Here is a 17,897-nt window from a genome sequence, read left to right on the forward strand (position 1 = left end):
CAACTAATTACCACTTAGGGTGTGTTCTATTCACCGATTTTCACTAATTTTTTCTGAACTTATCTTATCTGAACTTAACTGAATTTAACTGTACTTATCTAAACTTATAAAACTTGTTGTAGTTATAAATTGTATTTGGTCAACCTTTATTTTTCCTGAACTTATCTTATCCGAACTTATCTGAACTTAACTGAACTTATTTTTCCTGAAATGAGTGGAAATAAGGTGAATACAGCAGAGCCTTAATACTCGTATGTACTAGAATTTCCTGCCAAATTTTGCAGTAGCTTTCAATTCAGTTGATTCTCATCATAATAGTTACTACAGAAATTTCAGGCAATAACCTTCATTACTGGACATTTTCTGAACTAAAAATATATACACCCTAGTACCACACCAGATTTCCCAAATGTAGGTAACAATAAGGAAAAGGAACACCCAATTCAGTATTTACATGAAATGTAGGGAAAATCTCAGACTTATTCATATGCTAATGAAAATAATCTTCAGATGTTCTCATTGAATGGAGCACATCCCTGAATCATTACAGGAAGGAGAATACGCTACAGCAACTAGCTGGCACTCCTTGCAACAAGACCTATTGCAGGGAAATGAGCACGGATACATAGGCGGGTCCCACCCCTTCTGCTGCTGATCATTGTATGATCTACACGAGCTGCAATTGCAGTAGGGCCCACATCTTTGCGGTTTTGGTGGACCCACACTCACGATTTCCGGGGTCTGTCCAATCTTCTTGAGTGCCTTAAAGATTGGCACTGGCTCAACCTCCCCTACAACTGTAAGTATACCCTTGTTGCCATCCATTTCCAGTTTTTCTACACCTGTTTATATATAGTTATAAACATATGTTTATGTTTTATCAGAGATTGTATGCAACTTTTGTATTGTAGCCTTTGCAGGTGCTTAATCTACAATGCTACAAATATATTTATGTTCTCATGTTAGTATATTACCTTCAATTTTGGCGACTGCAGTAAGAATTTTTTTCTGATTCTTCTTGCTGCTGGTATTCACCTTTATAACAGTTCTCTGCATCCACAATGGTTTTGTTTCAACACATAATGTTAGGAATTAAGTAATAAAAACAATATAAATCCCTGCAAAAATTTCATTTAAAGTGTAATCTAGGGATCCAAAGTTTTTACCTTTTTGGCCATTCCTGCTAGTTAAGAATAGCAAGGCGCGCAGAAACCAACTGATATTGATATATTTCTGGTAATTTAAGAATCCAGAGAAGAGCATGAATTTATTTGAAAACTTAGTCCCAATTATTTGACTTTTAGGTGAATTCTTCAAAACTTTTAAAACATAAAATAAAGAATGACTTGGGTGATTTTGACAGAGTGATTATTTAAATATTTCTATACATAGTATGATCAATATAAATATGGCATTATTTCCTAAAAGAATATACGATGTGAAATCTCTTGCGTAAAAAATTCTGCTAGATTGATAATATAACTGAATTATATCAAGTGGAGTGTAAAATAATTAGCTTCTTTGAATGTTTCTTCTGATGTGTGTTGTAAAGAAGTTCCCTGAAAGGGATACTTTCCAACTGTTTACATGACCAATAAAAGACCTTTCCTACTTCTTTCCTTTTCTGCCTTCAGGAAAGTAGATCTTAATGGATCCGAAAAGTACTTGAAGTTACCATTATTTTGGTGGAAATCAAAGGGTTGAATAACCTTGAATTTTCACAATTTTTAAGTTGATGAAACGAAAGCTAAAATGTCAGAGTGCTGACTATAATGCTCACACAGTAACATTGAAAAATTCAACGAGTTCTTCGTTGTTTGCATGAAACAATTATATATGGAAAACTACTTAGAAGAATACAACGAAATATAACAAACTCCACTAACCTTACTATCTGTTGGACAAAACTGCTGTTTTTACACAGATGTTTCCATCAGCCGATTGTTGAGTATCAGATGATATTGTTTAACTAAATTTCTTCTAGTTCTGTTTCTTTAAACAGAAGCTACTCTACTTTCTGTGGATTCAACAACTGGCTTACTTTGAAGATGTTGATAAGCCAAAAGTAATTGATGTTCTGATGAACATGGAATATTGTCACTTGGTTGATAAAAAAAACAGAAGAAAAGCAGAATTTACTGAAAGAAACAGAATTGAGTTTATTCTGCAACAGTTTTAAGACTGCAACAGTTTTAAGACAGCAACATAGTTCAAATCACACTAACCATACATAACCGGGTTTCATAGAGAATGTTTTTCTGAGATCAGAACGAAAAGACTTGCTCGTTGTTATTCCAATGGACATTATTGCAACTAAACCCACTCCATTTTGCACACCATCAAGTGATTTTACATCCTTGACCTCAAAATTTAATTATTTATCAACTTTAAAGAGGTTAATTCATTTTCTGATGGCATATCAGTCACATCATAAGGCACTAGAGGGGCTAATCCATTTTGGATCCTGAAAATAGAACTATACTGCAAATCTGCAATGCCTTTTAATTTCAGCGAGCCGTTTGTTTTAGATACTGGAAGTTGATGATCAACATAGTTTGTACAGGAGTCCTCATAGGGAAAAGAAAAGTTCAACAGTTGAAGCAAATGTAGAATGTTCTAAAGTCCAAAAACCAGAAACTTGATCCTCATTGTATATCAATTTCAGCTAAAAGCTGATATTTAGCCACAGAAATGAAGCAGGATTATTGAATAAGCATGACTGACAATGATAAGAAAAGAATATGACAGAAAAATAAATGATCAAAATGGTCAAATGTGGGAAAATTAGGAGTATTATTATTGTATTTGTATAGTATTTGATACATTGTATTCCGTATATGGTACTTGGTGTAGTTGACCGGGGATGAGAGAGGATAATTAACTTGATAGGAACTTTAAACATCTACACTTCAAAGGTTGACTGTTAATATATCCCCCCATAGAAAGTAAACAAGAACAAGTCTTATGAGGACTACTAAAATGGTACTCCGTACGTCATACGTGCAAGGCAAGTATGGTTTTATATGTACAAAATACTATATTGTGTACTATCTGTATCTCATAAAGTAGAATGATACATGAGTAGAATAAGTTTTGTGTAAGATCGTCTTATACTTATAAGACCGTAATTATTAACGCAAAAACCACAATTATTAATACGAAATCTATAATTATTTAACACAAAAATCATAACCATAAGTCCTTATGCCCATAAGATGGGCATAAATAAAAGTTTGTAATTAAACAAGGGAGGAAGTAGAATTTGTGCATGAGTCAACATGATACAAACATGAATCCCCTATCCGATCCGAACCCGACTTGAAGTTTTTGAGAGAAGCTCGAACTCGACCTGAACCGAATCTGAATAACCAGAAATCGACTTGATTTGACATATTTATCATATTTTGTAGTAATATTACGTTTTACAATATTTTCGATATCTTTTGACACAATCCGAAATCAAACCTGAACATGAACCATTAACCCGAATTGCATACCCTAAATTACAGTGCACAAAAGAATGGGCCATGGCAAGCCCATGGGCCAACATTTTAGTGATTTTACAATTTGCAAAGGGAAAAAAGAAAGGAACGGAGAACTCGTTACCAATTTAAAATTACACGCTCTCTCCTCCTCTGTCAGAACTGTCAATGGCTTCCGACGCCGCCAAACAACGGCGGCCACCTCCATCAGCGCCGCCGCGAACCCTAGACGTCCGAAAATATGCCGAGTCACGAGCCACCGAGTTGGATTCTCTCCACTCAATCATCTCCAATCGTCTTAACAATGACTTCCGTTCTCAGCGTAACAAGCGCCGCCGTACTACCGGATTTGATTTCAAGCGCCGGCGTAAAGGGAAGTCGTCAAAATCCGGAGATAAGGTGAAAGAAAATGAAATGGAGGAGAAGAAGGTGCCTCGAAGAGTTCGTAGGAGGATTGAGCTGACGAAGAACAATCTGGAAGTAGGGTTTAGTACCTCAGGAGATGGGACAAAGAGGTTGAGAACTCATGTTTGGCATGCTAAGCGCTTCACAATGGACAAATTCTGGGGATTTTATCTTCCCCTTGGATTGCATGGAAGGTGTTTGACAAAACGCCCCTCTGTTTTTCTTATTGGTGTTGCAGTTGTGTGTTGCTTGCTGTTTAATTATGTTGAGCGAATGGCTTTTACTGAATTCACTGATTGATGGCAAAACCAAGTCAAAAGCAAAAGCATCTACATTTTTAAAAAAATTATTCTGTGCTTATTTCCTTTCTTTGTTGAATTAATTTGTTGGCAATAGGGTTTTCATCATTTCTTAGTCCTTTTGACTCCGTGTCTCCGTGCTTACCTGCATGGTTTTGTTTTGTTGATTGCAAAGGTCTTGGATTGTGCTGAATAATAGTGTTGATTGAAGGATGTGATTATCTGATAGTAGTAAAGCTAAATTGCATTGCTTTATTTGTGTATTCGTAAAGGGATAGGTGGTTTAGAACTTAATTAGGTTCTAAATTGGTTGTGAATGAATAAGCTGTTGGCTTTCTAATCCTATTGGCTCATAAGGGTTGTACTAGAAAGAGGTTGTGCATTGGACATAATAGTATGAGAAGGGATCGTAGCGTGTTTGTGAGATGGAGAGTGAAGTTCTTGCAAGTTGCAACATTTGAAAGCAACCAGCTTGTGTCTGTCTTTTGGTTTTAGTGTAATCTAAAGGAAGATAAGGAGGTAATACTATAGTTTTGTGTGATCTGGAACATGACTTTAAGATTGTGAAGTTTATAAGTTCAAACTTCAAAGTGAAATCATGATAAAAAATTTACTAGTTTTGTGGTTTATCTCAGTTAGGATCTTGAGTGTTATGCCTTACCTTAAGGGTTTAACCTATGTAGGATTTATGGTAGACACACTTTGATTCTTTTAGCTCCTCCTGCCCCTTCTTGTCTTCAGAGAAAAAGACCATGGGTTTTTCTATGTGAGTTAGCGGTTTTTCTATATGAACTAGGAGTGTATGTAAATGGGAATAATTTAGAATTATTTTTTTAGCTTTGGAGTTGTAATTTGTGTTTTAATGTGGTGTAGTGGAAAGGGGTCGAGGGCCCTTTTGAAGTGGTACAAACAAGGGGCTGTTGTGCACGATGCGAGCTACTACAGTGCTGTTCAGTTGGAGGGTCCAGAGGCAGGCATTTCTCTTTTCCCTTGAACTGAAGTAGTTGGCATTTATGTCATGGAACAAGTAATGATGAAAAAAAAATGAAGTTCTTATTATAACAATACTCCGGAGAAAAAATGTCAGCTAAGTAGAAACTATTATTACTTCGTCTACTGGATATTACATGATTACATCTTTTAGAAGCACATTATATCATATGAACTGTTAATCTTAGGTGTTTCACTGCCTTCTGAGTGATAAAACTATAAACAGTTTCTGCTTAGGCTTTATATCCACATTTCTAAGCAATAATGTCTTTCCATTATTTTCCAGGACGCCTTGGTATCAATTCTAAGCATATTACTAGTTCCCTCCGCAATAGATCGTTCAGAAGATATATGCAAAAGATTGCTTTCTGGAGAAATATACGGACGTGCTATGGTTGGTAGGCTTTTACGTCATGGTAGCATAGAAATTTTATGTCATGGTCATGATTTGCTCCGTCTCCTCTGCAGCTTCACCATGCCAGGCAGGATGGTTATAAAGCAATTTGTCCTGTGACCTTTATGTGGCGGCCATTCCATCAGCATGATAATGCTGACACCAAAGAAAGAGGAACTGATGCAAATATGGAGATTGAATCAAGCTCTCACTTACGTCAGCTTTGGATATGGATGCATCCCTCAGCTTTTGGTGAAGGGCTTGATTGTTTAAAGCTCGCTTGTCAAAAAATGGTACTGAGTAGTTTATTTTTTAGTAATAGATTTTTTTTCTTTCAGGTTAATCCGGACTTCTCATTCTTCGTTAAAAACTTCTGTTACTTTTAGATGATGCTGATCTGTGTTAAATGTTTTTGTTTCCTCCTAGGAGTTTTTAAATAAATGATTTGATATCCAAATATCACATTAAATTTAGGAATTGCTCCTGAGTTTCCATTTATGTTCTTTTCTGTAATGGAAGGTTCACTTAACTCTGACTTGTTATCCATCTTTTGCTGTATTTAGACGAATGAGAGGGGTGTTGCGGTTAGTTGCACGTCCCTTGATGGGCAGCTAGGAATATTAGAAGTCATGGGACTGCGAGCATTTCAGCTTCTTCAAAAGATATTGCATCCTGTTATTCTGTGAGTCATCTTTTGTCAGTGGTTCAATCTTGAACAGATGTGCAAAGTACTGATGATAGATTATATTTGCCCCTTGTTACTGGCAGTGATAAAGATGGATGTGAAATCAAGCAGAAGAGCAACCTTGAAAAGGAAGAATCCTTTTCTTCTGGTGCAGCTGTATTACTTACAGTTGTTGATCCACGTTCTTCATTTCACGAAAGGTCTGCAGAAGTTTCAGATGCGCATTTATCCAATGACCTACGTGGCTCAATGGAAGACAAAAGTGAAGAAAACTCTACAGAGAACCTGCTTATGAAGAAAGAGGTATTTTCTACCTTGCAGACAAAATATGACAGCAATGCCTCTTTATCTAACTGCAAGGACTTGTGGGATGCCAGTAATGGGGTCCATCCACCTGTGGAAGAACATATACTCTGTTTGGAGAAGCATCAAAAGTCTTTGGATTTCTTTTGCCTAAAGGATACATCAAAGAAGTTTGTGTCTGCTGAGGGTCACTTCTCGAGATTTTGTCCAATTATGTTACTGAGAAGAGCCGATGAGGCAGGCCTGCTTAATGGGTATCTCTCCTTCCTCCATGCTCTGTTATGTGAATTATAGCTAGTCTTTTTTTTTTTTTTTGAAGTGCACAGATTGCTTACGACTCTTATGTAACTAATGTTTTGACCAAAGTACTTCTACAGTTTACAATCCCTAATTGAATTTATCTTACCTCATGGACTTGTTGTGTCACTCTATGCTCTTTATTTGTACTGATTTTGATGGTAGGGTGGAGGTTGGGAAGAAGGTAGTGGGGAGGGTGATAGAAGGGAGATTAGTTGATCTATTACAGTGGATGGCATTGTTCAACTAACTGATAACTCACAGAATAATATGAACAAACACAGCAAGAATAGAGACGAGAAAGGTTGATTTGATTGGAATTGCTCAAAGGAAAGGTTACAAAAGTAGTAGCTTGAGGCTACAAATCTCCAAGTCAGCAGCTTTAGGCTACAAATCTCTATTCTTAACACCAAAATACCATGCCTTTCTCTTTCCTTTCTTCTTCTATTTATGCACTAGGGCTGTCCAGTACATTGCCTTTAATTAATGTTGCTCCTGCTCTTCTTTATCTTCTAGTTGGTTAACGGCTCTTCTCACCAACCCCTGCTAGACTCGTGGTGTTGCTGTGGGTGTTCGCCCCTGCTTCTTGAACCTGTTGTAAACCAGTACAGGTGGGTCAGTGCTCTGGTGGTCCATGATACTTGATTCATTACACATTGCTAGTTGGATGAGATGGTGGGGGTAAGAGCGTAAGAGTGGGAAAAATGTTTAGGGGCACATAACATATTAGTCTATTTAGGGGACTGCATTGCTGATTTTACTGCTATCTAATTGGATGAGATGGTGCTTGATGATTCATTAACATAATTACAACATTACAAGTTCTAGTAACAAATTAACTTTCCACTTTCACCACTATAACTGATAGATTCTCATAGGCTTTTCATTTATAATCCTGCCTCTGTTGGTATGCCTAACAGTATCCCACTTCCACTCTCCTTTCAGATGGTCTATTATACTCCCTATTTGTTGGGTTAAGGCTTTCTGGATTCCTCTCATTTCTGGTGGAGCTCATGCCATAGGTTTGAGAGAGAAACGTTGGATTTCTTCTGATGTATGTGCATCCCAAACCATTTTACTTAACTCTTCATGAGTTGTTCAACCATCTTATCTTTTGATCTTTTTCCGTCTATCTTGCAGGTAGGCTTGCCTATTTTTCCGTCAGATTTTCCAGACTGCAACGCAAACTCCTGTTCATTGGAAAGAGAAGCAGCAGCTGCTGACAAAGCATTGATAAATTGTCCTCCTGAAACAAGGCCCTTGAAAATTCCTATACAACTTCCTTGGAATAGCAAGTGGTTTTCTTTCAACAGAGGAGGTAGAGAAGGTGATGAAATTGACTTTTCTAGTAGTATCAGGGGTGATAGAGATCATTCAGCTGATATAGAAAGAAAGCTTAATGACACTATGCTTGTTAATAATGGGAGTGATTCTGAAGTATTTGTGGCAAGGACATCCGGAATGCTGACTTCTTTCTTGGAAGAAATATCTGGTGACAATTTACTATTGTTCCCCAAAGGTCTAGACAAACCGAGTTTATCACATTTAATGATGAAAGATGCCAAGATTGGTGCCTCAAACCTGGCCACTTTGACGTGTGACAAAGAAAGATTGTGTTACCTCAGAGTTGTCTTACATGCTTTTAAGGAAGGTGTTTTCGAAGAGGGATCAGTTGTTTGTGCGCCTCGTTTTTCAGATGTAACATTGTTGAACTCCAGGTTATTGTCACTCACTGTTTTCGGCCTTGAACATACTCCATTTATTTTTTATTTTTTAGTGCTTATATGTTTCTTAACTTCTTGAAAACGTGTTTCTCAGCCGAGATTATTGTGCTGAATTCATGCTTACTAATGCTACGTAGAATCTCATGATATTTAGTGATTGGTGATGGATTGGTTTTACCTATGGCCTTTGATTTTTATGGCTTGAATGGTGAATTTCACAGGACAGAGAACAACGAGAGCCTCCAAGTGCCTCATGCTTTTGTTGGCTCATACTTCAAAGAGCTACCTTGCGGTAAGTGGGAATTTCAGTTGCCCGAGGACCCTGCTGCTAGGGAAGCTTATAGGCCACCGATAGGCTTTGTCACCACCGGATTTGTTCGAGGAAGGTTCAAAATTCTTCCCTTGGCTACTTTATTTTGCAACTTAGTTTTCCATTTGTTTAACGATTGCAGATTTGTGTATGGACTTTTGAGCATTGAATATATAAAACTTAAGGTGTCGTTTGGTTCACATAGGAAATAGAATTTCCCATGAAATACAAATTCATAGAAAATGAGTTCCTTAATTAAATTCATGAGAATTTTCTAAAGTTGTTTGGTTGATAATGTGGGAAGTAACTTCCCATGGGAATTTCTACTTACCTAGGGGGGACTAGGTAAGCAAATTCCCCCATTTTGTTTCACTTCCCCCATCTCACCAAAATTTTGTCAACCAAACAACTCACATACTTTGCAATTCCTAGGCATTCTAACTTCCCATGTTTTTGTATGCCAACCAAACAACACCTAAGTATCTAGAATAGGGGCTAATCCACCAAACTCCATACACGAACTACAATCTATGTTTGTCAAGGAAAAAGTGTTTCTTTGATGATTTTGTTTGATTAATATCTACAACTTCAAGGTTATTACATTTGTGTACATGCAGCAAAAAGCCAGCAGCAGTGGCTTATTGTGAAGCTGTGCTACTTGCTCGCCTTAGACATGAACAATGGAGTCGTGTGACCGCAAAGAAGAGGAGGAAGGAGATATTCGTCTTGGTCAGAAATTTGAGGTCTACAGCATATAGACTTGCTCTTGCTACCATTGTATTAGAAAGACAAAACGAAGATGTGGAGTCTCTATGAGTCTATAACAAGGTGTTAACCGCCATGCAACTGCGTATGGAGTTCCGGTCTTTCTGGTTTAGAGAATTTCTGAGTTGTGTGATGTAATTTCAATTTTGAATGGGAAATAGTCTCATTATTTAGAGAAATGATTTATTATTTCAATTTTGAATGGGAGATAGTCTCATTATCTAGTGATATGATTTATTATTTCCATTTTGAATGGGAAATAGTCTCATTATCTAGTGAAATGATTTATAATTTCTATTTTGAATGGGAAATAGTCTCATTATCTAGTGAAATGATTTCATTATTTCAATTTTGAATGGGAAATAGTCTCACTATCACCTTCTTGTTTCCTTTTTAGTCTAGTGAATGATTCAAATATATGTAGAGAGAATTAGAGTTGGCCAATTACAATGTTTTTGCAGAATGCAGGTTACTGTTATTCAATATGAAAGGAATGTTACATCAAGCAAAAAGCTTTTGAGAATTTATTGATTTAATTTTAAACTTTTTGACTATTGTATAATATTTTATAACATACATAGATGATATACGCATACAAAAGAAAAGTTACTCCGTAGATTGGTTGTTGAAATCTTTTTCACCAAGTCGGAAAGCTTAAATTGTTCTGGATATGCAAAACTTGAATGCGCAAATGTTCAAAATTAGACGGGCCTTAGACAATACTTAGTACTTCGGTTTATATCCATACTCAGCATGAGTGTTAAAATTGGTTTAGTTAACACGAGAATTTGATTTCCACCATGTTTTTGTAATATTATTTGCGCTCTTTAGAGCTAAAGAGTATAGCATAGGTAAGCAAAAAATTAGAATGCGGAAATGATTATTGAGCAGTATAGGTAAGCCACAAAATTAGAATGCGGAAATGATAATTGAGCATAGGTTAGCCACAAATTAGAATGCGGAAATGCAATTGAGCATATGTAAGCCATAAAATTAAAATGCGGAAATGATAATTTAAGCACACAAACCCTTAACCTACAACATATTATGAGACTTTTCACAAGACGTAGCATAATTTTCCTTTCTTTTTGAGAAATTCCCTAGACTATTTAGTATTTACTCCGTAGTTACTATGTTTTTTTTGTCATATTTACCAAATTGCAATATTCAATTATTAATTGTTGTGCAGTCTAAAACACAAAAGATAATCAAATTACTTCGTAAATAATATTATCGAAAACAGAAACATTATCGACTTAATAAAAACGAAATCAGTAGTTAATTAATAATTAATAATTAATAATTCAAAGTTCAGACATTTCGAATATTGAAAAATACGTCCCAAACCCACATCCCTTCCCATGAAAGAAACGCAAACATCCAATAGACTAGAGAAACAATTAATTTTTGATTCACCCTTTTCCTTTTTCTTTTAGACGCCAACTAATATCTCCTGTAGAGAGAGAAACCTCGCAACACAACTACTCCGTCTTCTTCTTCGTCTTCTTCTAGAGAGAGAAACATCAAAGTGAACAGATTCAATTCAAATCTGTTCGATTCCCAAATTTCCGCTGATTTTCAATTGGGTATGTTTTTATATCTCTAATTTCTTTCCCCAATTATGGTAATTTATCTAGTTTTGCTGATTCTTTACTAATTTGATCTTCTTTAATTTTCTGGGTTTGAAGATTTTAAGGTAAATTGATAAATATGGCAAGAATAAAGCCACAAGCTTTGTTGTTGCAAAGCAAGAAGAAGAAGGCGCCAAGTAGGATCAGTCCCACTACTATCGTTTTGTTCAGCTTAATTGTTTTCATGGTTGTCTTCTTCATTTTCTCGGCGTACAGACATTTTTCTCACAGGTATTTTTTCTTCTTTTTTAATTTTCTCCCCCCTTCTATCTATTTATTATTTTTTTCTGTAATTTCAAGATTTTATACCTTTTTCGTTTGATTTTAGTTTCTTGGATTTTGAGGGAAAATGGAAAGAACCTTGATTTGGGTTTTATAATTTAGATCATTTGTTGACATTTGAGCTTTCTTTTACTTAATAAAATGCATGCTTTTTGATGAAAATGTTGAATTGAGTTTGCAAAGTTAGAGAAGCAGATTGGTTTGTTGTTGGGATGTTTCAGGTTTGGCTAAATTTTGGAAATTTTCAGCTCAATTTGTACGTTTTATGTGGTTTTAGTTGAGAAATACTAATTTAACATTGGTCTAGTTTGGGGATAGCAAAAATGCTCGCTCTTTGTGGCCTTGAAACAGTTTTTAAGCTGCTTTTGGCTCAAATTTGGGAACTTTCAGCTTCATTATGAATTTCCCAATACAGTTATGATTGGGAGTTTAATTTAGGGAAACTTCAATCAATTTGCCTTGTTGTTATAGGTTTTAGTTTGAGAAATCAAAATTGATCAACTTAAGGGAGTACATGGCAAGTGTGTTCATTGTTGGTACATTATTTAAATATGATTCGTGTTCAATTTTTGTGACCTTTTTCAGCTTGATTTTGGGGGTGGATGTTTGATAAAGGGTTTCCGCAGTACACTGAAAGAGTGAAAGCTACTGAATTATTTAAATAGGGTTCATGATTGGTTTGTTGTTTACGACTTATGTTTTTTTGAGTTTTTTGTAATTTAGTGCATTTCTTGGTACTTGACAGCATTTTTTTGTCTTCTTTTTGTTAATAATCTCTGCTAGGTCAGTGCACCCAGAGGAGCAGATACATCTTGGAGGTCGCAAGGTAAAAATGTTAGTGTTTATTAATGATCACTGTCTTCTTGTTCAATTGATTAACAAGCTATGGGTTCATATGGACTAAGTAATACGTCAATTCATTAATGTATCATGTGGCAAATGCACTTCTCTAGCTCAATTTCTTATAATCTGTTTTGTCCTATGTTTTAGGGTCTCAGTGAGCTGAATCTGAAGAGTACTGATGTTCCAAAATATGCGGTATGTACTGATTATGCTAATACACTAGTTTTCTCCTTCTCGTCCCCATTCCACCACTGTTTTTAAATTGAGTTATGTATGTGAATCTATCCAAAATCTATTTCTATCTTCGAAATGTGACTATAGTTTCAGGACATCCCGAAATAGTATATTTGACTTATTTCTAGATATAGAGAGATTATTGAGTGTTTCTTCCCCTATGTTTATCAGCCTGGTCTTGTTTTAGTCCTATCAAAACCTTGGTTTCTTTTTCCTAGCTATTTATCTTTCTGTCTTATGCTAGGTCATCCAAACTTCAAAAGGCGCTATCGCTGTCGAACTGTTCAAGGACGGATCTCCTGAAATTGTTGATGAATTTATCGAGTTATGGTGAGTACGAGAACTCTCAGTCCTGATGTTAATCTCATGCTTTAGTTGTTTTATGAGACATTTATTACACTAGAATCCGGAGTAAAATACAATTATTTGCCTTTTCTGTTTGTTGGACTGATTTGATGCCTAAAACCTCTAAAGGTTCAAATACACGAGATGGCATCACAGAGTTATAGTATGCTATATGGAATTTGGCCCATTTCCGTGCCCATCTTTCTCACCCTGTATTTTTTCTACTTACATGGCTCTGTTATGCCTAAAGGAGGGGAGAAAATGAGAAATATGGCTCATTCGAAGATTCAAAGGGAGTTTTGTACTCTCTCTGTAAATAGCTTTTGTGTGCCCTTAGTTTTCTTCTGTTATATTGGTATCCTTAATCCTAATGATATCCTCATATGGTGACTACTCCTACTAGGGATCAAGTTATAATCTACTACGTATATCAAAATGTTGATCTCAAAGTCTGCCCCTAAAATTCTTAGACAGTGACTTAATTTTGTTCTGAAGCTGTTTGCTGACCAATGGGACTGTGGCCTTACAATCTTTCTCTCTCCATGCAAAGCGTCACACGCAAGAGCGCGCACACACACACACACACACACACACACACACAATTTTCACTTTCCTTCTTTTCTTTCCTTTTATTGGTTTACAATCTCCAAAGCAAGGTAGGTCAACATTTAAACATATGCTCGTGTGAAACTAAAGTACTAAACTATTGAGCAGCTGAGCCCCATTGAGTTGTGCACATGTTGATTTGTTCCACTTTGAGATAAAGGAGAGGAAATAACCACCTCTTTAAGTCCAGCGAACTACTCTGATTGTCAATTGGATTTAGGTTGTAACTTAGATTGTGTTATAGGTGGTTCGAGGAAACATTCTTCTATAATAGAACATGAATCTATGAGTTTCGATAAATAACTATGGAAGTGTCTGATGAAACTAATTTTGCAGTCAGAAAGGGCATTTCAAAGGGATGCAATTCCATCGTGTGATAAAGCATTACGTGATTCAGGCAGGGGATGTCCACAGTATTGGACCTGCTGAACAATGGACCCTCAAGGGGAAGCACTACAGCCAACTCGATAAAAGGTTTACTAGCTTTGTTTTTTAGAATTATGTTTTTTTTTATTGCACATCTATACAAATGATGTCATTTCCCCCTCAAAAAATAAAATATAAATGATGTCATTTTTATGCAGTGTAAAGCATGAGGCTTTTATGCTTGGAACCTCCAAGGCAAAGCGTGACAATAAAGGATTTGAGCTCTATATAACAACAGCACCCATACCAGACCTAAATGAAAAAATAACTGTTTTCGGAAGAGTTATCAAGGGAGAGGAGGTTGTTCAGGTAAAATTTGTGTCTTCTAAGTTCCAACTTCACTGTACATTTACTTAAGGATGCTTAAATTTGTGTCTTCCAAGGCCCTGTTCTTTAGTTCAGAACCGAACTGAACTTAAATTAAATTAAGTGAACTGAACTTAAATTAAATTAAGTGAACTGAACTGAAATTAAATTAAGTGAACTGTGCTATACATCCACCTAAACAGCCCATACTACAAACATATACAAGGAGAGGTAAAAGGCAGGCAGCGACACATGACAAAGTGGAAACAGAAACAGAATCAGGACCTGACAAGGCAGAAGGGAGGGGAGGAACCGTGTAGTGGGTGCAGCCCTTAGCAGCAGCCCTTGGGATCATTAAAGCTTTTGTCTCATTGCAATTATCCTAGTACTGTATTTATGTCTTTTGTCTTATGCTAGCCTAAGAGGTATTTAAGAAGAAGGAAGAGAAATAGAAAGCCATCTGGAGAGTAATTTGGTTGTTCTGGGAGAGTGAGAACCTCTCGAATGTTCTCTGGTGTATTCAAGCTTTAAGCTTTATCATTAATATAATCAGATACCTTTTCTTCCCTATTTGTGAGTTTACTGTAATCTGAGTCATTTGGTTGCTTGGAATATCTGAATTCTTTGCACTTGGTATACCTCAAACACTCAACGGCTAGATAATGTCGAACTGACCATTGGAGAGGTGAAGGAGCAACTTGGTTCCTTGGAAGGAAAGTTTGAGAGCTTGGCTGAATCCATTGGCAGGATTGTAGCAGAAGCTGTGGTTCAACAAATGAATACCTTGAAGGAAACCCTCCACGAACAGTCCCACAAAACAGGGGAGACAAAAGCTTTAATGATCCCAAGGGCTGCTGCTAAGGGCTGCACCCACTACATGGTTCCTCCCCTCCCTTCTGCCTTGTCAGGTCCTGATTCTGTTTCTGTTTCCACTTTGTCATGTGTCGCTGCCTGCCTTTTACCTCTCCTTGTATATGTTTGTAGTATGGGCTGTTTAGGTGGATGTATAGCAAACTGAACTGAAATTAAATTAAGTGAACTGAATTGAACTGAATGCTCCTAAACTGAACTGGACTTAACTGCGAGATAAGTCCTGAAATTGCAGTTAAACCAAAAAAAACAAGGCCTTTCCAACTTTACTGTACATTTTTTCTTTTTCTTACAAGGATACACATTTACTTACAATGTTGCTAATGATTCTTGATAATGGGTTTTTGACTATGTTCAGGAAATCGAGGAGGTGGACACCGACAACCATTATGTACCTAAATCAACCATTGGCATTATGGATGTGACCCTTGAACATAAGTTGTAAACAAACTTTTTACCCTGCTTGAGTTCAGCAGCTGTACTCTTAACTGTAGATTTATATCTGGGGTTTTATGGCAGAGTTAACAAATGCAAATACTGGTGAGCTTCTCAAACATTACCGCTGTTTGGTTGACAGTTATGTTTGAACCTAGAAGAGATCTAGTCTGTTGTGTGTTTTTCTTTCCAACTCTGCTAAAAGAAAGTGAAACATAGGGGAAAATGAAAATGATGATATAGTACGAGAATTTTTTTCAGATTAGCAGTGAGCTTATAATAGTAGTAGGAGTTTTCTGTGTACGTATCTTGGAAAATCAGAAAATTTTCTGCTCAATTTTCTCGCTCTTTTTTCTTCAGTTTAATGATATATCATGAGTTACTGCTGCTTGAACATATTTCTGGCTCTGCATGTATTTGTCTGCCAAATTCTTCAATGTTTTATCATGAGTTACTGCTGCTTGAACATATTGTAGCTGATTTTTAAGTCCATATTCTTCTATAAATGTATCGTTATATCCGATATACATATATTGTTACTAATACGAAGAACAACCAAGGATTTTTTTTATGTAATCATAAAAAAAAGGAACAAACCCCATATGTTTTAGCCACCTTTCTATCTTCTCCCCTGCAGTCCTTGGTCCATGTTCAATTGCTGCATTATTACAGATTGATAAATTTTGTTGAAATCAAAGTTGATGAAATAACATGAAATATAAAATAAAACACCGTAAACAAAATACATAAAGAACAAAAAGAGACGGAGGGAGTAGTATGCAAATCAAGTAAATTTTAAAAAAGGAGAAAAAAACTAACAAGACAAGAATTTAAAAGTACTGAAAGATTAATTTAGATACTGCAGAAGATAATAAGGACTATTATAGTTGGCTACATAACTTGATAACTGACCCTGAGTTCCTGAACATGTTTAAGTAAATTAATTTTCCATCATTAGCCCACTTCTTTCCAACACTAATCAATAATTAGTCCCATAATTAAGATGCTGGAGTAGTAGCTTTGCCATTAGAGAAGTAATTAGCAGTATAGAAACAGATGAAAACACGACCAGTTGCAGCAAGAATCTGTTGTTGCAACAAATCAGCATCCCAATCACAAAGAGCATCAGCTTCACAAATACTCCTAGCCTCTTCAATATCCAGGAAATCATGTATTTTAGTAGCCGCGTAAGCCAAATCCAACAATGCATATCCCTCGAATGATCTGTTAACCCGAAACTTACTTAACTCGAAACCATTCCTGCACATAATCCCATAATCCCTCTCCAACCCATCAAGGCTATGTAACACTTCCCAAGTTGTCTATTTTTATCCTATGAACTCATTGGAACCTACTGAATATTAATACCAATACCTGTAATATCAATTTCCAAGGCAAATTCTCAGATTTCTCACTATATAACTACTTTGAGCAAAATCTACCTTAAACATCCCAACAAAAACCTCTCTTAAACAGTTAAACATGTCAAGTATACACCAAATTCCATTAGGAAAAGTAGTGGTTACAACCAATGTAATCACTACAGAAGAACAACTTGATCAAAGCTTAAGAGAATTATTATGGCTAACAGCTCAACATGAGGGCTTAAAGCGTATAATAGCACTCGATATCGAGAAACATTACAGTCCTTCCTCAAGCATTGAAAAGGTCTCTACTGTAATGCTATGTTGTGGAAACTCATGCCTTGTAATACAACTACTCCAAATGGACTCACTTTACGCGTCTTGTTACCTCTCTGAATTCCTGCAACTACACCAGTTAACATTCGTGGGTTTCAGAATTCATCACTGTCTTGATGGGTTGGAGAGGGATTATGGGATTATGTGCAGGAATTTCTTAGATTTGAGTCAATTGTCAGGAATGTTGGGGTATAACAATGGAGATGAGTGTTTTGAGGGTTATGATTTGGTTGATTTAGCTTGTAAGGTTGCGAAAATGGAGAGGTTTATGGAGTTGAAGGTGGCAAGAAGGATCTGTAATGGTGCTGATTTGAGTGATTGGAGTGTTGCTGGTTTGTCTATACGACAGATTGAGGCTGCAACTTTGAGAGGTTATCTTTGTTTTTATGCAGGGAATTACTTGTTTGATGGGTATTGCAAGCGTTTTAGTTTCTGGGAGAAGAGTTATGATTACTATTTTACTATGTCTAGGTGTCAGAAATTTGTGTATTTTCTGACATGCTGGTTTTGGTTTGTTGTTTGTTATGTTTTTATGATCTGATCAGAATATTTGTTGAGTTTTAGC

The 17,897-nt window shown here is 36.2% G+C and overlaps 3 protein-coding genes across 4 annotated transcripts; 2 read left to right on the forward strand and 1 right to left on the reverse strand.

Moving 5' to 3' along the window:
• Window positions 1-185: 185 nt before the first annotated feature.
• LOC110775798 (heavy metal-associated isoprenylated plant protein 2-like) lies at window positions 186-1,386 on the reverse strand. The gene is made up of 3 exons (XM_021980398.2): window positions 1,167-1,386; window positions 975-1,050; window positions 186-842 (listed from the first exon to the last, which is right to left on the reverse strand). The coding sequence occupies exons 1-3, from the start codon at window positions 1,176-1,178 to the stop codon at window positions 517-519; spliced, it is 414 nt and encodes a 137-aa protein (XP_021836090.1). The 5' UTR covers window positions 1,179-1,386; the 3' UTR covers window positions 186-516.
• A 2,192-nt stretch (window positions 1,387-3,578) lies between these two features.
• Window positions 3,579-10,043, forward strand: LOC110776805 (ribonucleases P/MRP protein subunit POP1). Of its 2 annotated transcripts, none has more exons than XM_021981371.2 (10): window positions 3,579-4,081; window positions 5,060-5,156; window positions 5,463-5,570; window positions 5,645-5,863; window positions 6,134-6,252; window positions 6,339-6,812; window positions 7,801-7,909; window positions 7,996-8,573; window positions 8,801-8,965; window positions 9,507-10,043. In XM_021981371.2, the coding sequence occupies exons 1-10, from the start codon at window positions 3,651-3,653 to the stop codon at window positions 9,703-9,705; spliced, it is 2,499 nt and encodes an 832-aa protein (XP_021837063.1). In that variant the 5' UTR covers window positions 3,579-3,650; the 3' UTR covers window positions 9,706-10,043. The 2 variants fall into 2 exon arrangements, with proteins under 2 accessions (XP_021837063.1, XP_056684723.1); XM_056828745.1 differs by having other exon boundaries at window positions 4,030-4,081; window positions 5,060-5,160.
• Window positions 10,044-11,074: 1,031 nt separating this feature from the next.
• Window positions 11,075-16,028, forward strand: LOC110776816 (peptidyl-prolyl cis-trans isomerase CYP21-4). Its single transcript, XM_021981378.2, has 8 exons — window positions 11,075-11,240; window positions 11,343-11,516; window positions 12,351-12,393; window positions 12,558-12,605; window positions 12,889-12,974; window positions 13,932-14,069; window positions 14,180-14,330; window positions 15,556-16,028. Exons 2-8 carry the CDS (start codon window positions 11,365-11,367, stop codon window positions 15,640-15,642), a joined length of 705 nt encoding a protein of 234 aa, XP_021837070.1. The 5' UTR covers window positions 11,075-11,240; window positions 11,343-11,364; the 3' UTR covers window positions 15,643-16,028.
• The last annotated feature ends 1,869 nt before the right edge of the window (window positions 16,029-17,897 follow it).

The sequence above is a fragment of the Spinacia oleracea genome, chromosome 5, assembly GCF_020520425.1.
Source record: "Spinacia oleracea cultivar Varoflay chromosome 5, BTI_SOV_V1, whole genome shotgun sequence".
In the NCBI taxonomy this organism is placed as follows: Eukaryota; Viridiplantae; Streptophyta; class Magnoliopsida; order Caryophyllales; family Amaranthaceae; genus Spinacia; species Spinacia oleracea.